The sequence below is a fragment of the Schistocerca cancellata genome, chromosome 3, assembly GCF_023864275.1.
Source record: "Schistocerca cancellata isolate TAMUIC-IGC-003103 chromosome 3, iqSchCanc2.1, whole genome shotgun sequence".
NCBI lineage: Eukaryota > Metazoa > Arthropoda > Insecta > Orthoptera > Acrididae > Schistocerca > Schistocerca cancellata.
In genome coordinates this window covers 864192490-864212988 of record NC_064628.1, presented here as the reverse complement: position 1 = coordinate 864212988, position 20499 = coordinate 864192490, and the positions used below count along the sequence as shown (strand labels likewise).

General features: G+C 37.9%; 1 protein-coding gene across 1 annotated transcript in view; it reads right to left on the bottom strand.

Annotated features, from left to right (window-relative positions):
• Window positions 1-20499, bottom strand: part of LOC126175920 (serine/threonine-protein kinase SMG1) — a 383335-nt gene that overhangs the window by 17717 nt on the left and 345119 nt on the right. The window contains exons 45-50 of the mRNA XM_049922990.1: window positions 18999-19184; window positions 18460-18732; window positions 15509-15773; window positions 12026-12316; window positions 4403-4725; window positions 2406-2553 (exon numbers count right to left, since the gene is read on the bottom strand). Of these exons, the coding sequence (XP_049778947.1) occupies window positions 2406-2553; window positions 4403-4725; window positions 12026-12316; window positions 15509-15773; window positions 18460-18732; window positions 18999-19184 (1486 nt within the window). The remainder of the gene's footprint in view (window positions 1-2405; window positions 2554-4402; window positions 4726-12025; window positions 12317-15508; window positions 15774-18459; window positions 18733-18998; window positions 19185-20499) is intronic.

Below are 20499 nucleotides of genomic sequence, written 5' to 3'. Positions count from 1 at the left end.
TACCAACAAACACTGTCTGCCTGTGTCCATTCATGCGAATGGACAGTTTGTTGCTGGTCATTCTCACATAGAAAGCTTCACAGTGTAGGCAGGCCAGTTGGTAAATCACGTGGGTGCTTTCACACGTGGCTCTGCCTTTGATCGTGTACACCTTCCGGGTTACAGGACTGGAGTAGCCCCCGGTGTAAAACCTGTCCCATGCACCCTCCCACCACCACCTACTCCACTACTTTACAAATGTCTGCTTGTGTCTGTGTACGTGCGGATGGGTGTGCGTGCGTGTGTGTGTGTGTGTGTGTGTGTGTGTGTGTGTGTGTGTGTATACACCTGTCCTTTTTTCCCCCTTAGGTAAGTCTTTCCGCTCCCGGGATTGGAATGACTCCTTACCCTCTCCCTTAAAACCCACATCCTTTCGTCTTTCCCTCTCCTTCCCTCTTTCCTGATGAAGCAACCATTGGTTGCGAAAGCTTGAATTTTGTGTGTCTATCGATCTGCCAGCGCTTTCATTTGGTAAGTCACATCATCTTTGTTTTTTATATATAAAACAAAGGTGATGTGACTTACCAAATGAAAGTGCTGCCAGGTCGACAGACACACAAACGAACACAAACATACACACAACATTCAAGCTTTCGCAACAAACTGTTGCCTCATCAGGAAAGAGGGAAGGAGAGGGAAAGACGGAAGGATGTGGGTTTTAAGGGAGAGGGTAAGGAGTCATTCCAGTCCCGGGAGCGGAAAGACTTACCTTAGGGGGAAAAAAGGACGGGTATACACTCGCGCACACACACACATATCCATCTCCTCTGGAAGTTTTCTCAAACCCGAAGAACCACGAGGATCATCAGTTGCAAAAAAAATTCAAGCTTTGGTGGATGGATATGTGTGTGTGTGCGCGAGTGTATACCCGTCCTTTTTTCCCCCTAAGGTAAGTCTTTCCGCTCCCGGGACTGGAATGACTCCTTACCCTCTCCCTTAAAACCCACATCCTTTCGTCTTTCCCTCTCCTTCCCTCTTTCCTGATGAGGCAACAGTTTGTTGCGAAAGCTTGAATTTTGTGTGTATGTTTGTGTACGTTTGTGTGTCTGTCGACCTGCCAGCACTTTCATTTGGTAAGTCACATCATCTTTGTTTTTAGGTATATTTTTCCTTCGTGGAATGTTTCCTTCTATATATATATATATATATATATATATATATATATATATATATATATATATATATATATATATGTATATATATGTATATATATATATATATGTATATATATATATATATATATATGTATATATTCAATTTAAAATATTGTGATAAAATTCCTACATTTTATTTTTATTCTGGTATGCTTTTTTTATATTGAAAACAAAGGTAACTTAAATACTCTAATGCTGTTTATGTGTTCATTTACAAACTGTCTACTGTAAACTTGATGCAGTCACATTTACTCCATCTCATTTTTCTCCAGTACACAACTACAGGAAGATTACATTTGATATAATTTACATACTATCACATAGTAAGTTTTAGATTATTTCTGTAACTTTTGTTTGTCAAACTAAAGTCAAATTATGAGAAAATCTGCTTTAATTATATTGCAAAGCGCTAAATTAAAGCAAAAAACAGTACAGCTCATAGTCGTACAAAACAATTATTAGTCTTTACTTCCGAATACTAGATTATCTTCAAAATGAACTAAAATGTGAAATACTTTTGTTCATCTAAGCATCAATTTGAGCAAACTGTGTCTATACAAAAACCGGGAGATGACTGGTTGGCTGGTTGGTTGGGGGAAGGGGACCAAACAGCGAGGTAATCAGTCCCATCGGATGAGGGAAGGATGGGGAAGGAAGTCAGCTGCGCCCTTTTGAAGGAACCAGCCTGGCATTTGCCTGAAGCAATTTTTAGGGGAATCACAGAAAACCTAACTCAGGATGGTCGGACACGGGTTTGAATACTTGTTTTCCCGAATGTGAGTCCAGTGTGCTAACCATAATCAAATGAACAAACAGTAAATAAATGCTACTTGATAGTGGAAGTAAGTGCAATGCCTGAAGTATAACGCAAACTAGGCATTCTGCCTTTTCAGCCTCACTGTACACAAATGGTGCCATAAACCAGTTCAGACTTCTAAACAGAACATCATATCATTTGAATACATTACCTAGTAGTTAGTCAAAGAACCACTGAAAAGGCCAGGAGAGGTGCTCATACTCAAATCACCTGATTATTTGATAAGAAGTCTGAACCAGTTACACCACCTTGTGCACGATCCAACACGGATATAAATAATGAAGTTTTTTGGGTAATTTCACTGCTCAGTCTCTATACCTGAGAATCACAGTGCCCATTTTTACACTTATGAAAACAAAAAATTATTCTTCAGGCACCTGCAAATAGTGTCTTACCTGAAATACATATCTCAATATCCTGAATCCATGCCTGGTCCACAGGCCCTGCTGGAGGAAGCAACTGCACCAAGTTCTCTTCTGCTGGTGTAATTGTTTGATTACAGCTAGCTGCCAGCATACAACTTTTCTCACATTGCTCTAGCAGCTGAAAATTACACACGCACAAGCTGTAATATCCAAATAATTTATAAATATATAACTATTTGAAGGCAAAAGGAAAGCTTAAATTCACACCCAGATACCAACAGTACACACACCTACAGTATATGAGCGCACATTGCGTATTTCTGCCAATCTGTGCCAATGACAATTCAGCACGATTTGACCAATGAAAAAAACTATTGTTAAGTTATACTGAAATTTTGTCAAAGCTGGAGTTGATTTTTGGAAGATTAGGTTGTGGAGTATTCTAGGGATGATTCAAGAAGAAATTAGGAATTGTTCATGATCAAGGAAAACTACTGTAACCAAGGGATTTTCACGGTTAGAAGGTAGAGGCTGGAGGTTGGAGTTGGCAAGTCCAGAAGTCTGGTAAAAACAGCCACATTTTCCAGAAGGAAGAAAGAAGATTAAGGTTTAATGTCCTGTTAACATCAAGGTCATTAGAGATGGAGGACAAGCTCAGATGGTTTCAAGAATATGTAAGGAATTTGGCAGTGCCCTTTCAAGGGAACCACCCTGGTATTTGCCTGTTGCGATTTAGGGAAATTCTGGAAACTATAAATCAGGATGGTCAGACACTGATGAATAGTCATCGTCCCTAATGCAAGTCGGGTGCTAACTACTATGCCACCTCGCACAGACACATTTTACGGCACAGGACAAGAATGTTCTGCTCAAATCAATCTCTCATAGTGATGATAGAATTTGTAGGATGGAAACAGACAACAATGAGAATAAGAAGGCACTTATCTGGCTTAAATACATAAAGTTGTACACAGAATTTCACTAATTTTAGAGCTATCACTTGTTTATCACATCAATCTTTACAACACCAGGGCTCATTGGCACAAAAGTATGAATGCCATTGAATAATTAAAAAGAACCAATTTAATCACATATTTATAACAATAACATTTATTAGCACAAGTTTTTATGACCTTTGCATAAAAATTTAGTGCATGAAATTTGATTATTATATGTGGCAGGAGTTTCCAAGAACGAGATAATTACACGAAAGGCCACACATTATACACTCCCAGCTGCCACGCTTGTACACTACAAATAAGGAGCAACATGCAGATTGCTCACTCAACCATGAGTTGAGTGAGTCTTCCTCCCAAAATCAGGCCTGACATTGTACTTAAAAACAGTGACTATTTAACAGAAATAATGTTTGGAAAACACAAATTTACATTCTCAAAATCTAATGATTAATGGAAAATCTCATATAAAGATGAGAAACAAATACTAACAAAAAGATAGAGGGGCTCTATCTCTTTGTTAGTATTTGTTTCACATTCTCAAAATCTAATATACGACAGTCTCTGGATAAAAATTTCAGTTTTAAACTAGATTTCAATCAATCCTCTATGAACTGATGCCATGACTGACTTGTGTATCCACACCAACTATTTTTATTCAATGAAGTTTAACTTGAAAATCTTCAACAAGTAGTTCATTCTAACAAAGGAGAGAGTTAACAACAACATGGGAAGGACAGGTTGCTACTCACCACGCAGAAGCGATGTTCAGTCACTGACAGGCACAGTGGAAAAAAGTGTGCTAAATATTAAGACCAGTGGTTTGCCTGAAAGCTTAATATTTTAGCAGTCTTTTTCAATGTCCCTGTCTGGGACTCAATGTTTCTATGTGGTTACTAGCAATCTATCAACTTCATATTATTATTATTCCATCCTGGACTTTCCAAAGGAATGAGTTAATAATTTGCAATAAGTATTAAAAAGGAGGAAAAGGATAAAATAGTCAGTAATCAATCTGCTGATTGTTTTAAAGATATTATTAATGGAAGTCTGTTATGAAAGTATTAATACCTGCAGGAAAGCAGCATCCTGTGAGACTGCTTCTGATGTTCGAGTACGGAGAGCTTCATGATGTAGCAGAGCATTGCAAGTTGAACCTATCAGCGATGCAAGACGTTGGTCTTGTGCCATACGTTCATTGGCAGCTGCTACTGCTTCACCAAATGCTGCCAGCACTTCAGCTAATGCAGGGTTAGCACCTGCTGCCCATTTCAGTCTTTGCTCTACACTGGCCACCAAGGTATTTTGTTGCTCACGAGCCTCTGTCAGCCTTGTCTGTAATGCCAGGAGTGCTGAAGATGCCTTGCGTAGCTCCAACATAAAACTTGAACGGCCTGTAACACCCAAACACCAATTATCAGTCAAATTTATAAAATGATCTTTTTTTAAAAATCACAGCAGCATGCAAAACTACATACTACTGAAAGGTCAGCTATCTCAGACAAGAAACCCAACAATTAAAACTAATAACATTTTCATATCACTTAGCAACATCTGCAGATATCTGGCAGTCTGATTCAATGAAAGCAGGCATTTTATGACACACATTAAGATATTCACAGAAAAGCCAGTGAAAATTATGCACGTTTGTGGGAGAAGGTACCATGAATTACAAGCTATCATCACATGGCATTAAGGCATATCAAAACACTATCTTCAATGCCGTAGCTGGCTTCGCAGTTAGTGTACAAGCACATCAGCTCTGATTTGAGAACTGTAGCTCAATCATCATGCCCCCTTCCATACGACACCTGTCAAAGCTATACTGGTAGTACTGAAAATCTACCCAATCAATACTGGAGTACATTTACACTCATCAGAAGGAATTTACAGCATGAAAAATGTGAAGAAATTTGTAATTGCGTAATTATTTCCTAAGAGTACGCTGAGTACTACATGCAGTATTGTACAATTCTTCTGAATGTCACAAAAAGACAAAAACCATATACTACGGGCAGAAACCTAAAATTCCTAGAACAAATAAAGTAGAATTTGAGGCATTATTGAGCACGAAATGAGTGAACTCCGAAAGGTAAATGATACTGAACTCCCAAATGACACTAGTAGTGAGACAATGAATTTTTCCTAACACAAGCTGAAAATACAGAAATAATAAATTGTCCTTAAAAGCAGATAAAAGTACTTAGACAGGCACTGCATACTCCACCAAAAGTATTGCCAACTCATCTGTTCGAGAATTCACAAAAATAACCAGGTCACTAAAAAGTAGTAACTCTTCTTGCAATTTTAGTATCTCTGCGAAAGTACAAAACTCGTGCACTGGCTTGGTAATACCACTTTGGAGTTACCTTTGTAACAATCTGATGAGTCAAGATATTTTCCCACTAGACTGAAGCATGTTTAAGTAACAACAGTTCATAAAAGTGGAGATAAGCAACTGACCTTTAATTATAGACCAATATCCCTCCTTCCCAGTCCACAAAAAATTTTTGGGAAGTTGCTTACAACAGAGCCATCTTTTTGGGAATAACATTTTAACAACAGATCAGCTTGGATTCCATAAAGGGTTCTCTACAGAGAATGCAATATATGATCTCACAAACTCAGTTCTAATAAAAGTAACAATAAAAATTACCCAGTCGACATTGTCTGTGATCTTGGCAAGGCCTTTGACTGTGTACATCACAAAAATCTACTAGGGAAATTAAAATTGTGTAGCATTATGTATCTGACCCAAGCATGGATGGAATCATATTTTAACAACAGAATAAGAATCTTTATAAGTCGTTCAGTATTTTCTTGTACAATGGGCTTCGTCAATGAGTTCAATTACAGTATATTTTTATAACAATGTATATATAAATCCTATGAACGTTAGTGTAGTACAATAGCACACATTTTATATACGGTTAATTTTACAATAAAAAAGAAAACATTATACAAATTTATATTAAGTGGGGAGTATTCATGTTGATGACATTATGTCATTATCATATACATGCTGATAACACTATGTCATTATCATATACATGCTGATAACACTATGTCATTATCATATACATGCTGATAACACTATGTCATTATCGTAAGATATTGATACAAATATACAGCACTCTAAATAGGTCTATTATGCCTATATGTTAGATACTGTTTTTCCAAATTTAGGTCCTACTACAGGCAGAGGTACCTTTCCCCAAGTTAAAACAGCAAATCTGCTACATTACAATCTTTATATTCATCAACTGAGTAAAATGCTTTGCCTCTGAGCCATTAACCCAATGTTGTCTTAAATTTATTTTTAGATACTGTCTGTACAATTTTAGGGAGCATATTAAACAGTCCGAGGCCTACATATTTACAACTATTATGTATCTTGGACAATCTAGAGTATAGCAGATCAATTGTGTGGTTTTGTCTTGTATTATGGGTGTGGAGAGATGACCTAAGGGGATATCGAGCTATGTTTTCTTTTTCGTGTAATAAGCAATAATAGATGTACAAACAAGGAACTGTCATGATGTTAAGTTTTTTGAAATGTTCCCTGCATGTATCCCTGGGAGATAAACCCACTATACATCGAAGAGCTTTTTTTGCCATCTGAAAATTGATACTGAATTGAGAGAATTCCCCAAAGCAGAGAATGGAGGGTTACATTAGCTAGCGATTTCACAGGAATAATATTAATTTCAGAGTATAGAAACATTAAATGTTTTGTGTCACAAGGTTTGGTCCTTGGCCCACTCCCGTTCTTTGTCTACACAAATCATTTACCAGTGACATTGGGGAACTCTTCAGAAACTAATATCTGTCGATGACGCATGTATATTGGTTTAAGGGCTCAGACACATCCACACCAGACATAGCCATGAGAATAATGGAACAGGCTTGCAACAGTTTCATAGTCAACAGCTTAATAGAAAATCTTGCAAAATTCCATTAAGCAATCCCAAATTTTTAGCCACATACACCATTATGGAGTATATGTCTTGGCATGCGTGAGAGTCCCTAGGTCCCTGCAGAGGCTTCTACAATTCCAAACAAATTAGAAGTGACTTACAGGCACCAAAGGTTGGTATCTATGGGCATATACTGGACGAGGCGCCATGTGTGAAGTTCCTGGGTATCCAGATGGATAAACTTTAGTGTCACCGGCTTGAGTGCAACATAGCATTTTCTGAATATCAAAACAATATTTCCACTTTCTATCTGTTGTCTTCAGTTTCCGTGTGGACTAATCTACATGATACTTAATGGAAAAATTTTAAAACTGTTCACCGACTTCACAGAAAGCAGGAGATTTCAAGGATTTTCTGATGGGGCTTTTGCCAAGATCAAACTGTTTTAGGCTTCTTGAATAGCTCTTATTAGGAATGCACAACTTGCCACTACAATTTTGTATCTGTTTCCCTACACTGTATTCTGCAGTATGACCAGTGTACCTCTACATCACCCGGAAAGCGAGACATTCCTTTTGTCTATTCTTGGAGCTTCCATATCATTGTGTGAAATTCCACTCCCAGCCAAGGTCAGAATTCATGCACTCATTGCTCTGCACATTTACTCAGAAATGTTTATTAGCAGCTCTGGATAAATCCTCTGCACAGCTAGACAATGAAATGAATCTAAATAAGGGTCACCAGACTTGGTTTGAGCCACAAGAAACAGTTAAAAGTTCTCACTACAGCAAAGTCAATAATTCTGAGCCCTGTACTTGTGTAATTACTCTCTGGATGATTCTTAGATCTGACAATTGGGTAGACTGGAGTACGTACACTGCTAACAGTTCATACATCACCTTCAGCTGGCTCACAGCAACTTCAACCTACAATCTCTACAAACACGAAACAGGATAATAGGTTGAAGCTGATAAAGAGAAAGTCACAAAAACATCATACTCCAATTTCCTTGAAAACAAGTGGAATTTATTGACTTCAATTACACTTTACCAATCCCACTTTGACAAACACAAACATAATGACTGGTCAGCAGCTTTAGCACATGTACACTGGGGTATTTTGCTCTCGGAAATAGGTCCTCCTCATGTATTAGCCATCAACACAGCCATAAAGCTTATCTTAATCATGCTGTAGCCAAGTAGCTTTTATTTAAAAAATCATGTACAGTCACAGTCTTTGTACTGTTGTGCTTTGATTGTCACACTGTTAAGAGGCAGTGTGAACATGGCTGATGCTGCTCGCTGCTCTGTGGTGAAAAATGCACGTGGAATACCATTAAAAAAAGGCAAGAAAAAGGTTATTCTCAACTTTTTCACGAGTTTACAGAAAAATATTGGTTTTTAAATTTTCCAGAGAACTGTTTTTGCTAAAGTGAAGGAGCTTTCATAACAGGATACACATAGCTCAGTCGGCATTGTTATACAACTGGAATGTGGTACATTTCATTGATCAATGGTTCAAAGCTAACATTGATCTTCTCAAATGTAAACTTCATCAAATTTATGCTAATTAACATATGTAATCATAATTTTTTATGAAAAATGCGTATCATTTTATTTCTAATTACAAACTACACGCAAAATTTCAGTTTTAACTGCAGACATGTAAGTTCTTAATTATCAATATTTTATGAAAGATTTTTTATAAAGATTGTTTAAATTAAGAAAACATAACATTCCATTTTAGGAAAAAAAATGAAAAATCAAATTCTCTTTATTTGAACTATATCCATTGTTTTATACCACAGATGTGGTCTTTCACGAGCCAGAATAATAAGAATTGTAGAAAGATGGAAAAAATTTTCACAGCACTGAGAACGCCATGCATATGCTACAATTTTACAGTTGCCACTGTACCAGTGGAATATGACCCAAACAGAACTGATCTGGAGCCAAAATAAGGGATCTGTCACAAGTAATATCATGACATTTATGCTGCCAGACGTACTGCAAGTAACGCATGAAGCTATGTCACAATTCACTGACAAATGCAGGCGGGAAGCAGAAAGGTACGTCAAAAGAAGGGGAGAAAATCTGTCACATGGGTAGCTTGGTGGATTCCGTTGTTGACTGACTCATTATCAATGTAACAGATAATAGTTTTAGTACTGAAATGTATTTCTTGGATTCGGATATGGAAGGAGTTCAGAGATTACCAGACAGCTGACTGTAAATAATACCTTCAGTATTTAGCAATATTATGGAAAGGAATGTTGCTACTCAGCATATAGCAGAGATGCAGATAGGCACAACAAACAGACTGTCACAAGTAAGCTTTCAGCCAACAAGGCCTTTGTCAAAAATAGACAAGACACACACAAACAAACACACACACACACACACACACACACACACACACACACACACACACACACACAAATGGAACACACTGCAGTCATGTGTGTGTGAGTTGTGTTTGCGTGAGTGTGTGTGTGCTGTCTATTTTTGACAAAGGCTTTGTTGGCCGAAAGCTTATTTGTGACAGTCTTTCTGTTGGGCCTATCTGCGACTCAAGCATCTCTGCTATATGATGAGTAGCAATTTTCCTTTTCGTAATATTGCTACATTCCATCCTGGAGTCTTCATTGTTTGACCCTCAGTATTTAATTAAAACAGTGAAATCCCCACATACACTTTTCCATTAACATAGTTCACACAGAAAAATTACCCTGTGTTTAATTTAGGCATTTTCATCACTTCCATTACTATTTACAATACTATGTAGTTATGAACGAAAGCATATTATGTTTTCCGTCCAGTCCCCTAAGAAGCATATTGCCAGCATTTTGTCATACATTATTCCATTCTGTTTAAAAATTGGATGACATTCGAAGCTATAATGTTTCCCTGCTAATCTCTTTTATGTCTTAACTGCAACTATTCACGTCATTGCAGGTTAGTTGGACCAGTGCCATTCAAGTTAAATGCACTGGTAAAGCTGTTACCCTGTATTATCATTGACTCAACCTGCACATAATACACTGTATGACAACTATCCTTATAATCATACTTGACTGTACTCAAGATAGCTAGCCTTCTGCTCCACGTGAAGCACAACCCAATGAGATTCCAGCAAATGTGAAAAATACATGTTGTAACGTTTACATCAGATTTATTCTTAGCTAACCACTGGACAAGAGATTGATATTCTTTTGCCTACTCAGCACATAAACAGTAACATGCCTTCACCTTCTCTTAAGATTTTTATACAAGAAAATAATTTTGTAAAATTCTAAGGGTCATCGACCATCTACTTCAAAAACACATTTCAAAAACCTCCCTCTAATCTAACTCTGTTGGTTGACTCCTCAGTTTTGACAGTTCCCAACCCCATCACAGAATTATTTAACATTTAGCTCATACAGTCTATCTGCTTCAGGGTCAGAATTAATGCACTTCCACTGGCTATTTCCCACTGCTGGTAAGAGCAGTCTTCAGTGAAGTACTGCTTCCTAACAGGACTTTTAGAACTTTCTTACCAATATGTGCTGAAAAACACCCACCTCTGTGGAAAGTCACAAGCCTTATGTCAGCCTAATAAGATCAGACATCCCATAATCCATTTAGACACTATGTAAAGACTAGCCCACCCTGACCCGACTGAACAAAATCCAACTTCCTCTGGATATCACAAGCAGACTGTTGCACACAGTAGCCATTCAGTGAGAACAAAAGTGCAGCCAGGAAATAATGTATTCCTGTTTTCAAATTACTGTTTGACTGATGTGTCAATCTTCAAGAAAATATGAACATCTGATTATTAAAAGGAGTTCATTGCTGGCTGTTTTCATCCACATGTGATCACAGTTTTATTAATTTATACCCTTGCTAGACCTTATGCTTCTGCTTGTTGCTATTAACACACCACCTACTGGAGAGTGGAAACTATTTGTGATACATGTTCCATGTGATGTTACTAATCTCCCTACTTTTGACTATAGGGTTTAACTAATTCGTGCGTGATGATGATCAAAGCTTACTGCTTTCTTGGAGAAAGGTAAGTTCTGGTACCTAGCAGCGTACAGTAATTAACATTTTAGTATTTTTTCTGAATATATTTGAATGCTGATTGGTTTTAATAATAGGTCTCTTAGGTGATGTCTTTCTGTCAGCTTCTTATGATTGAAGCCTGCACTTTCCTGCTGTGTTACTCCACTCAGTGTCACACTACCTCCACACTTTGCAATTTAAAGTTGAGTAGCAGGAAGTTTAACTAACACTGTTAATCATTTGAAAGTTGCTAGCATGGCAAGTACTCAATTCGCAGCATATAAACAAAGTGTACGTTCTCAGTTCTATGAGATTTAACTTGAGTTTGGATTGATTATTTGAATGATGCAGGTAACAATACTACATTTATGAGTAAAGATAATGCTGTCATCAACCTGAACACTGGGTTGCAAAATACAGTGTTTGTGTACGGTTCTATTGAAGGTAGTATGCCAATGTCTTTCTCCTATCTTTGAACTGACTGACTAATCCAATTGTAGGGAGAACTATATTTTAAAGCAGGCTCTCCAAACCCTAGTATAACTCAGAATTTTTCACATTAACGAACAGTGACTTAGATAAAATATGCAATAAGTGACAGATAAAAAAATTATTATTAACTGAGGGTCAAACATCAAACTTTTGGATCCATAATCTGGCACTTAACACCTGAACCATACATTGAGTATATGATAAATTCAACTACACAAAAAATGAATGATACTAACTTAGCTGTGGTGATGTCTGAGCAAGTGCATCTTCGTGCAGCCAAGCATGTGCCGTAGCCTGCAACTGCAGCCTGCGCAGCGTTGACCGTCTTGCCTCGATGTCGCGCTGCAAATGTCTGGCAACTTCCCGCCGCCGCCAAGCTGCCTCCAGTGAACTTGTTAAACTTGATGCCTGGGCTAGTGTGTTACCTCCCACCAAACCTCTTTTCAGAGCAGCTTCCACAGCCTTGCGACACAGCTCCTCCAATGACACTTTGCTCTCTGCCCCAATGTCCCGCTGCTCCACTTCACCTGGTGAACGAACACAGCAGTATCATCATTTCCTTTTGGTCTCAACAGTTAAAAACGTATGTACCATGAGAAAAGAAATAAACTGAGCTGGTTTCAGTGTTTACTTAAACATTCACAAATAATTTGAAACAAACAGTATGCTAATGCATTCATATACACATTTAAGTATTGTATAAAAAAGTAGAGACTAGTCAATCATATCTGGCAATGTATGAGGGTTGGAACTTAAATAGTGGCAACTGTTTACTCACAACTGATACAAAAGAGTTACATGTTTGCACCTGTTACTGTCCTTCAAAGTAGTCACCAGAATTGTGTAGAACCCGTTGCCAGTGATGTGGAAGGCGTAGTATACTATTAGCAGAGCCTGTTCTGGTGAAGGTGCGAATGGAGCGGTCTACTGCCTGTTGAATCTCTGGAACAGTTCTGAAGTGAATGCCATGAAATGGTTCCCTCATCTTTGGAATCAAATCAAAGTCACAAGGACTTAAGTCATATCACTGTTAATTTTTGGAGCACCACCTGCGACCAGCTTTGCGAAAGAAGCAGTGACACTTTCTGCACAACCTTTTATTTGATTCCAAAGATGAAGGAACCACTTTGTGGCATTCGCTTCAGAACTGTTCCAGAAATTTGACAGGCAGTATACCACTCCATTCGCACCATTAACAGAACAGGCTCTGCTAACGGTTTACTACATCTTCCACATCAATGGCAATGGGTTCTACACAACACTGGTGATTACTTTGAAGGACAGTAACAGGTGCGAATGTGTAACTCTTTTGTATCGGTTGCGAATAAATAGTTGCCACTATTTAAGTTCCAACCCTCGCATGTTTCAAGGATGTGAGACCTGTATAAAAGGCCTATTTCTGTTATGTTCACCTAATCTTCACCTGCTTTTTGTCATTGTGTTCAAATGAAAACATGTTCCTGCAACATTTATTCATTTTAATATAAATCAGTAAACTCAGAAATTACATTGAGGTAATGGAAGTCATGGGGTACCTCCTAATATCATGTTGAACCTCCTTTTTCCTGGTGTAGTGCAGCAACTTTATGTTGTGTGGACTCGACAAGTTGTTAGTGGTCCCCTGCATAAATAATGAGCCATACTGCCTTTATAGCTGTCCATAATTGCGTAAAGTGTTGCTGGTGCAGGATTTTGTGCACAAATTGACCTCTCAATAGTGTCCAATGACACTTTGATGGGATTCATATAAGGCAATTTGGGTAGCCAAATCATTCACTCAAACTGTCCAAGATTTTCTTCAAATCAACTATGAACCATTGTGGCGTTCAGTCTATGAATGCCAGTAAACGGTCTCCAAGTAGCTGAACACAAACATTTCCAGTCAATGCAGAGGATCCAGTCCATTCCGTGTAAACACAGCCCACACCATTATGGAGCCACCACCTGCTTTGCACAGTGCCTTGTTGACAACCTGGGTCCATGGTTTTGAGGGGTCTCCACCACATTCAAACCCTACTATGGTTCTTACCAACTGAAATGGGGACTCATCTGAGCAGTCTGTGGTTTTCCAGTCGTCTAGGGGTCCCTGATGCAGTCACAAACCCAGGAGGAATGCTGAAGGTGATCGTCATGTTGTTAGCAAAATCATTAGCATAGAATGTCTGCTGCGATAGCCCATTAATGCCAAATTCTGCTACACTGTCCTAACAGATACGTTTGTTGTACATCCAACATTGACTTCTGCAGTTAATTCACTCAGTGTTGCTCGTCTGTTGGCACTGACAGCTCTACGCAAATATCTCTGCTCTTGGTCATTAAGTGAAGTCCGTTGGCCACCAAGTTGTCCATGGTGAGGGGTAATGTCTGAAATTTGGTGTTCTCGGCACACTCTTGACACTGTGGATCCCAAAATATTAAATTCCCTAACAGTTTCCTAAATGGAATGTCCCACACATGTAACTCCAACTACCATTCCACATGCAAAGTCTGTTAGTCCTCACTGTGAACCTATAATCACGTCGGAAATTGTTTCACATGAACCACCTGGGTACAAATAAGAGCTATGATTATGCACTGCTCTTTTATATCTTGTGTGAATGACACTACTGCCACCTGTATATGTGCACATCACTATCCCGTGAGTTTTGTAACCTCAATGTATATGTAGAAATTCTTCCCCTTTAATGGACAATTTTTTTCATCAGTTCAGAAATTCAGACACAATATAAATATTCTTTAGGATGACCTTCTCAGTGTCCAAAAATAGCTGCTATCAATGAAACTATGCTTCATCATTGGGGAGTAAGCAGAGATGATATCTGCACCATTTTCTATTACATTCATGTTCTCCTGGATTTTAATCAATGACCCTCTTTTTAACATGCTTCAGTATCTCCTTGTTAGGGAGATTTGTGATGTGTGGATACTACACAGTATATTCTAGAAGCAGAACATCCCCTTTCAAAATCTATTGCAGTTAACTGTTCATATGAAATAAACTGCTTTTGACTGATAAATCATTTCCAATAACACACAGATAATTCTTGACATACAGTTGCATCAGAATATGCAAGGATGCCTCATTTACAAGATGCTTCTGGTAGCAGTCTCATGTAAATAGTGACTCCCCTATATGCAGGCTTACATTAAAAACTATCCATGGAAGATTTCACATATGAATTTAACTAGAAAAAATGTTTCTCAAAGAAGAAAGCTACATCAAAGAACAATAATTTCTTTGATTCTCTTGTTTTAAAGTCTTATATTGACTTATTTTTCAACTCCCAATCTTTTCATCTAAATTTTTTGAAACTGCATATGTCAAGTTACTTTTAACTAGTAGAATCATGGAAACTATACTCTATTGCCATTAGTTCTTCACTGCTTTCTTTTTCCCCTTTTGCCTCACACATTACATGTGGCATATACTCTATTTTGACCCCTCAATAGAGTCACAAATCCTCTTCCAATTGTCTTATCTGCACCATTTCTGGAAAACAAAGACAGAGCTTAAAGTTTGAGAGTTACTGCTGTAATATGATTCTTTTCTGAGCACTCTCCCATCTGTTCTACTTAATGAAGAATAAAAACCTGAAAGATACACATTAACTTCTTTTTACAGCCCCTGAAAGCCACATGCTAATATTTCAGCAAGCACATAACACTGAAGGCATTCAAAGAGATAATCATTTCATCATACTGTAAATGTTAATTCATACCTGATACATTGAGACCAATACGCTGAAGCAATAGGCATAATGTTATTGCCAATGTCTGAGATGCAACTCCAAGAAGTTGTCGTCCTACATAGTCCGCAGTGAAACGACGAACAGGTTTGCTGAGACGATCGTCATCGTGTGGCATGCTACCACCATTAGCAGTTGTCTGGCCACACAGTGAAAAGAACTCTTGCATAGTCTGCAAACGTTTCACCAGAAACACGTCTTCCAGCACGGCACGTGCCTGTTCTTTGAACACAGGGGCCTGCAAAAGGTAACATTCATGCTTCATCTCATTATTTCTAAATGACCAAATAATAAAAGTACAGCCACACACTGCAGTAAAGACGGATAATATTCAACAAGTAATTTTATTTGAAAACATATTGAATCTGTCTAGTGTACTTCTGTACATGAAAGAAAGAACCTACAGGTTGACAATTATTGAATTTGTTTTAACTTTGGAACACTGCATTAGGATGCTCAAACTGCACATTTGACGATGGGGCATGATGGAAATTAGTATGTGCATGTGCATACGCCTTGTTTGGTTTAGTGACTTTCATTTGGGTGCATTCATCGATAAGCAAAATTTGTGAATTGGGCGACTGAGAATCCGCATTTTGCGATCGAGAAGTCTCTTCACCCTCAACAGTGACGGTGTGGCGTGCTATGCTATGTCCAGTCATGGAGTAATCAGTGTGATATTTCTTGATGGCATGGTGACTACCAGATGATGCGTGAAGGTTTTGGAAGATGATTTTATCCCCATTATTCAAAGTGACCCTGATTGAGACAAGATGTGGTTCAGGCAAGACGGGTCTCGACCCCATCGAAGCAGGAGAGTGTTTGATGTCCTGGAGGAGCACTTTGGGGACTGTATTGTGGAATTGATTGGCTGCTATATTCTCTGGATCTGAACTCACGTGACTCCTTTTTGTGAGGCTATATTGAAGACAAGGTGTAAATCAATAACCCCAAAACCACTGCCGAGCTGAAAACAGCCATTCAGAAAGTCATCGACAGCATCAATGTTCCAACGCTTCAGTGGGTCATGTAGAATGTCGCTACATGTCTGTGCCACATCATTGCCAATGGTGGCAGGCACATCGAACATGCCACAACCTAAATCCAAATATCTGTAGTGATGTTTACATGTTGAATAAAGTGTGTGCACACTGTAGTTTGTAACTAATTTACATTTTCTTCATATATTTCAATGATTTCCACCCTGTATCATACAGAACATAGTCAAGATAGAAACAAAGCACACAAAAGCAATGTGCACAGAAGCTGGATTTGGTGACTAGATTGAGCAGCCACCTGCAGTACAAAAATTCTTCTTTATGTTTACTGCTCACTGCATTAGAGCTGTTTAAGGAATGGTAAGCTCTTAAAAATAGTTGTCTTATGGATACAGAATAATTTATTTGTTCTGTCTGTGTGTGTGTGTGTGTGTGTGTGTGTGTGTGTGTGTGTGAGTGTGTGTGAGTGTGTGTGTGTGTTTTCAAAGAATAACTGAAAGCTAGCAAGTTTTCTTTCTTTTCTGTGTGCCTATCAATAATTCAATGCTTCTGCTTTTCAGTGATTGGTCCCCTTTAATTCTGAAACATTTAGTAAAGAAAGAGTTGAGTACTGGGAATGTATTTCATGCACCAGTTTGATTTATTTCAGCCTTTTATAATACTGCAGTGGTACTTCAGAGTGAGGTTTTATGCAGCTACAAAGAGCACCAGCTCCACTTACAGTCACAAAATACTTCTGTAAGAGAAGATCAGTAAGATGCCTAAAATGGATTGAAGAAATGGTAGAGTTCTTGCAATTGAGTTTTCTTCACAGCAGAAAGAACTTTACAGACACGGAAAGCAAAAACTGAATATTCTATAACTGACACTGTGGAAGAACTTAAAAGGGAAAGTTTTGGTAGGAACCTCACCATCTGCAATAAAATATGTATATGTCTAGATCAATACTCACCAAACAGGAGAGCCATTGAGTAACTGAGAGGCACACTGAAATTATTTCACTTCACTTGCTAGTGCACACCTACATGGGGCAACACAAAGTGTACAAATACAATGTGTTAATAGTAATCCATCCTTGACAACAAAAAAGGCAGAGTTTCCTAACTCATACCACAGCACTCAAAACAGAGTACTTTTCACAAGGTGCTTGTCTTAGCAACCTTTTTAAAGGGTCTTGACAGTACATGAAGTACAAATCACGGACACAGAAAAAGCAACACATTTGTGATCCATCATAAGTTAATGTATTCTGAACAACTTCACAGATCAAAATTAATGACCTCTTTTTTTCCTGAAATAGACAATTATAGCACATATGTATCTGCAAATGCTGGCAAACTGGTTTATACCACAGCTGAAGTTGAGTGTGAGGACTTTTTCTATCAACAGGATGTAGTTCCACTTTTGTCTATATAACCGTGAATTCCTAACTAGAAATCTGAGAAACTTTAAATGATGACTGACAACAAATACCTCACAGGAACCTTAACCTTCACCTCACTTAAATCCGTGCATTTTTTTTTACAATGTAGGTTAAGTAAAATGTGGACAGGTGTGCCATCTTTGTCAGCAAATCAATTGGATTTTGAGCTCACAACAACACATTTGAAGAGACTGATACAGAAATTTTACACTATGTATGATATAACTAACTGATAACTATATATGCAGAATCAGCAATGGGGGGAAAACTGAGCATTTTCCAACAAAACTCTACTTCTGTACGATAGTTAAGAACCACAATTATGTGTAAAAATTAAATAAACAAAAATAAAATATGACTATGGTACATTAGTGTAACCACTTCAATAATCTGTAGTCATCTTGTACTATGCAGACTATCAACACAACAGGTGTGTGTGTGTGTGTGTGTGTGTGGTGTGTGTGTGTGTTCACTAGCTCAAGTGAATCAAGATTGTTACTTACAGACATAGCTTTTGCATCTCTAATCTGATCCACCTTTCGCCAGGATACAGGGGTATCCAATGTTTCCAATGTAGCAACTAGGGCATTTCCATCAAGTTGTAATTTCTCAAACAGTCCATTGAAACCCATTAGCAGCATGAGGCCGGGTGCAAGAGCATCTTCATTATTGGCCTCCAATACAGATGGCTGCACCATATTTGCTGGACGTAGAAGCATCCCCTCAAACCTTGCCCGCAACTGTGCCACAAGCTCCCGAGATACACCATGTGGAGACTGTAAAATAACTTTTATCTTGAATCACGGTATTAAGAACACAATATGTAATATAGTTTCTAAACAAATCTTGACAACGATAAGTCCAATACAGACAACCTTGCAACACACAGATCATCACATACTGACTTTTCAACAGATGGAAACGAAAGCCATGTAATATAATAATATTTCTAGTTATTTGAACAATTCTATTATATTGGAGAACAAACTGTAAATCAAAATAAGCAGGCATAACAACTAGAATACGTGGTTACATTACTCACGTCCATTTCCATTATTATGTAACGAAGATGTATCTCCAGCTGTGCTAATATATCATGCAGAGGAATGCCCACACTAGCAATAATATCATTTAGTTCACATATCATGTTCAGAACAGTTGGGTCTTCTGTTTGAATTGTCTTTAATGCTTCTGGAAGAATAATTGTGTGAAAATTGAAGTTCAGCTCCTGAAAAACAATTGGAATAACAACTTTGATTACACAATTTGAAAAAGTTGTTTGTGCACATCTCGTGTGCATGCGAATGCACGTTTCAGCTCTCTCTCACAATAATGCTATTTTTGACAATAAGAGAAAGGTTGAGGAATTACCATACATTACATAATGCAATTTAAAAATATGCATTCAGTTAATAACTTTATGTTTTCAGTCAGGTACTTTTTCTCTTTCCAAGTCAACATGGCATGATGAATTTTAAACACAGACAAATGACTCAGTAAATATAGGAATAACTGGTGGTATCTGGCCACCTTGTGTATGACTTTGGTGCTGCAGTCCTCCTACAATCAAACCATTTCAAATTGAACATCTCACAAATATAATTAGCAATACACCATCCTGTGCACTATTCGCTATTAGTAGTAATGGGCAAATAGAGCACTGATGGTGGAAACAGTAATACTCCTTTTTTCCACCAGAATACCGTATTTACTCGAATCTAAGCCGCACTTTTTTTCCGGTTTTTGTAATCCAAAAAACCGCCTGCAGCTTAGAATCGAGTGCAAAGCAAGCTGAAGTTCTGAAAAATGCTGATAGGAGCCGCCACAACTAACTTCTGCCGTTGAATATATGTAGCGCTACACAAGCATCCTTTGTAGGCACAAAGATAAAATACTGGTGCCAAAACCTCTGCGTCAGTAAATAAAATTAAAAAAAAAAAATTGGAAGACGAGCTTTTTTTCTCCGCCCGAGCTTCGACCACTGCATTTTCATACATTATCCAACGAAGTAAATACAAATTCCGTATTGCTCATCTTCGAATTTCAATGTACTACGAAAATCCGACTGGTAATACTGGGATTTTTGTCAATATGCCCAACTCTACGTTCTGAATTTTTTCCTACCTGTGAGAAGAGATGGTTGCTAATAGGAACCTGATGAAATGTGAATCACATGCAATATTCTCTTCACCATAAGAATAATACGAATATAAACATTTTGCCATGTATTCTTTCGTGTTTGCTTCTATCTCATTTAAATCCTGTCTGCCAAATAAACTACAAAACTAGAGTGAGACAAACGCAAACGCGGAAGAATATACATATCGTGTCATGTTTATATTCGTATTACTCTTATGCCTAATAGTGATACAGTCAGAAATGAAGCACGGCAACTGACTAGATTTTTAAATCTAAGATGACTAATTTCAGTGCAGAATTTGATGTACTAAAGAAGCGGCCGCAAAGATTTTCAAATGGAGAAAAATTTTCGCCAAACTCTCGTTCAGAACGTGTTCTATCATACGCAGTCTATTATTTGGTTC